This window comes from Triticum dicoccoides, chromosome 5B (assembly GCF_002162155.2).
Source record: "Triticum dicoccoides isolate Atlit2015 ecotype Zavitan chromosome 5B, WEW_v2.0, whole genome shotgun sequence".
Taxonomy (NCBI): domain Eukaryota; kingdom Viridiplantae; phylum Streptophyta; class Magnoliopsida; order Poales; family Poaceae; genus Triticum; species Triticum dicoccoides.
The window spans coordinates 3514522-3518862 of record NC_041389.1 but is presented as its reverse complement, the minus strand read 5'-3'; the positions used below and the strand labels follow the sequence as shown (position 1 = coordinate 3518862).

General features: G+C 44.1%; 1 protein-coding gene across 2 annotated transcripts in view; it reads left to right on the top strand.

Annotated features, from left to right (window-relative positions):
• LOC119306959 (microtubule-associated protein 70-1-like) overlaps window positions 1-3596 on the top strand; it is a 4254-nt gene extending 658 nt beyond the window's left edge. The window contains exons 2-11 of one of the 2 annotated variants that reach the window (XM_037583029.1): window positions 96-190; window positions 516-581; window positions 671-841; window positions 1091-1261; window positions 1362-1517; window positions 1654-1800; window positions 1970-2041; window positions 2148-2621; window positions 2717-2904; window positions 3050-3596. In XM_037583029.1, coding sequence (XP_037438926.1) covers window positions 96-190; window positions 516-581; window positions 671-841; window positions 1091-1261; window positions 1362-1517; window positions 1654-1800; window positions 1970-2041; window positions 2148-2621; window positions 2717-2904; window positions 3050-3086 — 1577 coding nt within the window. In that variant the 3' untranslated portion in view covers window positions 3087-3596. Of the gene's footprint in view, window positions 1-72; window positions 191-515; window positions 582-670; window positions 842-1090; window positions 1262-1361; window positions 1518-1653; window positions 1801-1969; window positions 2042-2147; window positions 2622-2716; window positions 2905-3049 lie in introns of both variants that reach the window. The other variant, XM_037583030.1, reaches the window with a different exon arrangement.
• Window positions 3597-4341: the final 745 nt, after the last annotated feature.

Here is a 4341-nt window from a genome sequence, read left to right as displayed (position 1 = left end):
CCCACCCATTGCCGATCCGATCTGCCCTCCCAGATCTCCCTCCCGGACCAAGATTCCGCCTTTGGATTGGAGCTCAACGGATTGGATTTGGTGCTTGCTTGCAGACAAGGAGAAGGAGCTCGGCGACGCGCAGGCGGAGATCAAGGCCCTGCGCCTCTCCGAGCGGGCGCGCGAGAAGGCCGTCGAGGATGTCAGTACCCTTCTCTCTCCCTCCCTCTCTTTTCCTTTCCTTCCATCCAGCTCCAGGCTACTACGTACTCTAGTAGGATAGGAGTAGAAGAATTGTGCAGATCCGATCCGAGCATCGGCTTCATGTAATTTCCCTGAGCACACAACCAAAACGACTGCCTTGATTTTTTCGGTTAAAGCTCCATCTGCATCTGCATCTTGTTGAACCTTCACAAAAATATGCACACTAAATTAAAACCACCTGCTCACTAGTCACTAGTGTCAAAAACCTTCTTACATTATGGGAGGGACAATTTTCCTGACTTTGCCTTACGCATCAATGTAAGCTTACCGAAGAACTGGCAAAGGTGGATGGGAAGCTCAAGCTCACAGAGTCTCTCCTGGAAAGCAAGGTCTTTTTCCTCTTCTTCTTCTTCCAAGCTCATACTACTTCTTATCTTGAGAAACAGAGCAGCTGTTGATGACACGCCGCATTTTGCAGAACCTTGAAGCCAAGAAGATCAACGACGAGAAGAAAGCGGCGCTTGCTGCCCAGTTTGCAGCCGAGGCTACGCTGCGGAGGGTTCATGCAGCGCACAAGGACGATGACATGCCCCCCATCGAGGCCATCCTTGCGCCGCTGGAGGCCGAGCTGAAACTAGCCCGTCAAGAGGTACTTTTCATCTTTTGCCATATGCTAGCTTGTCCTGTCTTGTTTTCTCTTGCAGTCTCTCTCATCAGTGTGTTCCATGTAGGTCGGTTTCCAGATGTGGATTTACGTGTTGCTGCTACTTCACAAATTTGCAATTCTATCAACTGATGTTTATGTGCAGTTGCCGATTCTACCATCGGTCCTGTTCTCTGTCGATTGAATGTGCCCTCCTGCTTAAACACTAATTAATGCATCGGTTTTGTTGAGCAGATTGCAAAACTACAAGATGACAACAGGGCATTGGACCGTCTTACAAAATCCAAGGAAGCTGCTCTGCTGGAAGCAGAGAGGACAGTTCAGATAGCATTAGCGAAAGCTTCCTTGGTGGATGATTTACAAAACAAAAACCAAGAATTGATGAAACAGATCGAGATATGTCAGGTATAAGACGGTGAAAGCATGCATTTACAAACAATTTTTACTAGCTGTGGCATGCGATCAGCAATGGTATATCAAGACTTCCTTCTTTGGTGTTCTATAGGAAGAGAACAAAATCTTGGACAGAATGCACCGCCAGAAGGTTGCTGAGGTCGAAAAGCTTACTCAGACTGTCAGAGAGCTAGAAGAAGCTGTTCTTGCTGGTGGTGCCGCCGCAAATGCTGTGAGGGACTATCAGCGGAAAGTTCAGGAGATGAATGTAATGCGTGATGGCTTGACTTGAACTCCTATTTATGCATTTCATGATATTTAGTGTATCGATATTTCTTACATGTGAATTCGCAAAAAAAAATTAAAAAAAATAAAAAAAAATCTTACATGTGTGTTGTTCTCAGGAGGAAATGAAAACTCTGGATCGTGAGCTTGCTCGTGCAAAGGTTTCAGCAAATAGGGTCGCGGTAGTGGTGGCAAATGAGTGGAAAGATGGCAATGATAAAGTAATGCCTGTTAAGCAATGGCTCGAAGAACGGAGGCTTCTCCAAGTAAGTAATGAAGGTTTCATTCTTCTAGTCCTACTCGGCCTTTTCTGGATGGATGTCTAGAAGCTCCTCAAACTCAAAGGAACTGTGGCCTTTTTGCATTTGTCTTCTTCTTTGACTGGACTAAACCATGGCACATTTTGTTAACTTGTGGAGGGTTATCCTTTTACAGGGAGAAATGCAGCAACTCCGTGATAAACTTGCTATAGCAGAGAGGGCTGCAAGATCAGAAGCTCAACTAAAGGTATCCATTTTCTTCTTGATGTTTCTCATGAGATCCTTTACTTCTGCCTTCCTATCAGTCAGCTTTTTTTCGCTCTCTTCATTGTTATACGTATCGAATATCTCAGGAGAAGTTCCAGCTACGGCTTAAAGTACTCGAGGAAGGATTGAGAATGTCAACATCTCGAACCAATGCAAGTGCTGCGCGCCGTCAGTCTATTGGTGGTGCTGAGAGTGCATCTAAGACCAATGGCTTTCTATCAAAGCGGCCATCATTCCAGATGAGAACATCGGTATCTACCACCACGACTACTCTCGTGAACCATGCAAAGGGGGCATCCAAGTCTTTTGATGGAGGGTGTAGATCACTCGACCGTTATAAGGGCCATGTAAATGGGGCTGGCATGAACGTATCTACCGACTCCAGCGAGGATAAGGAGTCAAACAACTCAGACGAGAAGCCTAGTGAATTTACATCTGTTGAGTCGGAGGACACGGTGTCAGGTATGCTGTATGATATGCTGCAAAAGGAGGTCGTTGCTCTAAGGAAGGCTTGTCATGAAAAGGACCAAAGCTTGAAAGACAAGGACGACGCAGTTGAGGTAACTCTAGTCTAGCCTGGTGCTAGGATCACACTGTTAGGCTGCCCTCTTTTTTTTTTTTCCGCATTCCTGTTAATGAGTGGTTTGATGTGCAGATGTTGGCTAAGAAAGTCGACACTTTAACAAAGGCGATGGAGTCAGAGGCTAAGAAGATGAGACGGGATGTAGCTGCCATGGAAAAGGAGGTGGTGGCTATGCGATTAGAGAAAGAGCAGGATACCAAGGCAAGAAGGTTCGGCAGTTCGAGTGCTTCTGCCAACAGTTCACAGATGCCACCTGGAAGGTACATTACACCCCTACCACAGATACCATCATTGTCTCTTGTTGAGATTTTGAGATAAACAATCACCGTGCCCGTTTCGAACTCCACTAGGCACGGTATGTGTTGTTACTTGTTAGTTAAAAGAATTTTGTGTGGTGTATCTCAGGACTCTGCCTCGGAGCGGTTCAGCACGCAACATGTGATGCTGGTATGAAGCATCCCTCGTGTAGTTAGTTGAATCATGGCGTCCAGGGACCCTCTTCTGACTTGTGTGTAGAGAAAACAAGAAGGCGGTGCCCAGAAGTGTCGAGCCTGAGCCTGACCCCTGGTCGATCGTGCCTACTACATCTCGTGGTCGCGGAAATCAATCAATCAATCAATCTATCGATCGGCGACACGAGTTTGTCGGGTGAAAGTTAAGTGTGGTTGATGAGATTTGGTGGTGTTTTTATCCATTTCCTATCGTGGAATCGAAACACTTGGTTGTATAGGTATGGTGTGGCCTTGCCATCTTTTTTGTTTGTAATCCTACTCCCCAAGAGTTTGTGTGGTGAATAATAACATGGTGATGATGATAGTGCAGTTAAGCTGGTGTGCTTGCTTGTTTTGGGTGTAAAAATGCAGCCTTGAAACCATTTCAGCACTTGTATAGTGCAGCCTCCCTAAAACTCCTCTCCTTGATAAAGCCGTGACCCCGTGAGTGTGATTCTGTCTGTCATGGTGTCTATGGATGTTTTTATTTATTTATTTATTTATTTATTGAATTGTGGAGGTTGCATCCCACATTTTTTGGTTTCTTTCATTTTTTGTCTCTTTGTTAACAGACCGTCTATTGTATTACGACGACATGCTTGTTCCAGTGACTCCCTTTCTCTGTTTTGATTCTCGAGTTTACTCATGTATAATGATTTTCCAATGATTTAATTGGCTATATAATAATAAGGTTTCTTGCTTCCTTTTTAATGCCATATTCTCCTATTTTATTTTATTTTATCTGCATGCAACAAGGATTGGAAACTTGAAGGTGTGTGAAAAAAATCCGTCTACATTCAACAACAATTTAGGCACGCACGCATATTCTAGAAAAGTATCCGTGCAAGTTGTTGCACATTTTTTTTAGAAAATGTTGTTCATATATATCTAAAAAAAATCTATCACCCTGTCGTTCGCATGTTTTCTTAAAAGAAACATCATGTAATTTGTCCGTGCGTTGTAAACAAAGAAATGGAAAACACCAGGAAACCACATCATGTAATTCCGTACGGGAATATTTTCGGTTCCCTGCTGCTAAAGAAAGAGAGAACCACACATGCATCCAGTCAGGGAATATCTTCACCTTTGCAGTTTCATCAGGGAGTATATATTTTCACTTTTGGCATTTGAACCTGAGGTGATTTAGGTGGAACAAATTGCCTATGCCCACAATATGATGATTTTCTACTTCATTACACATTCGGT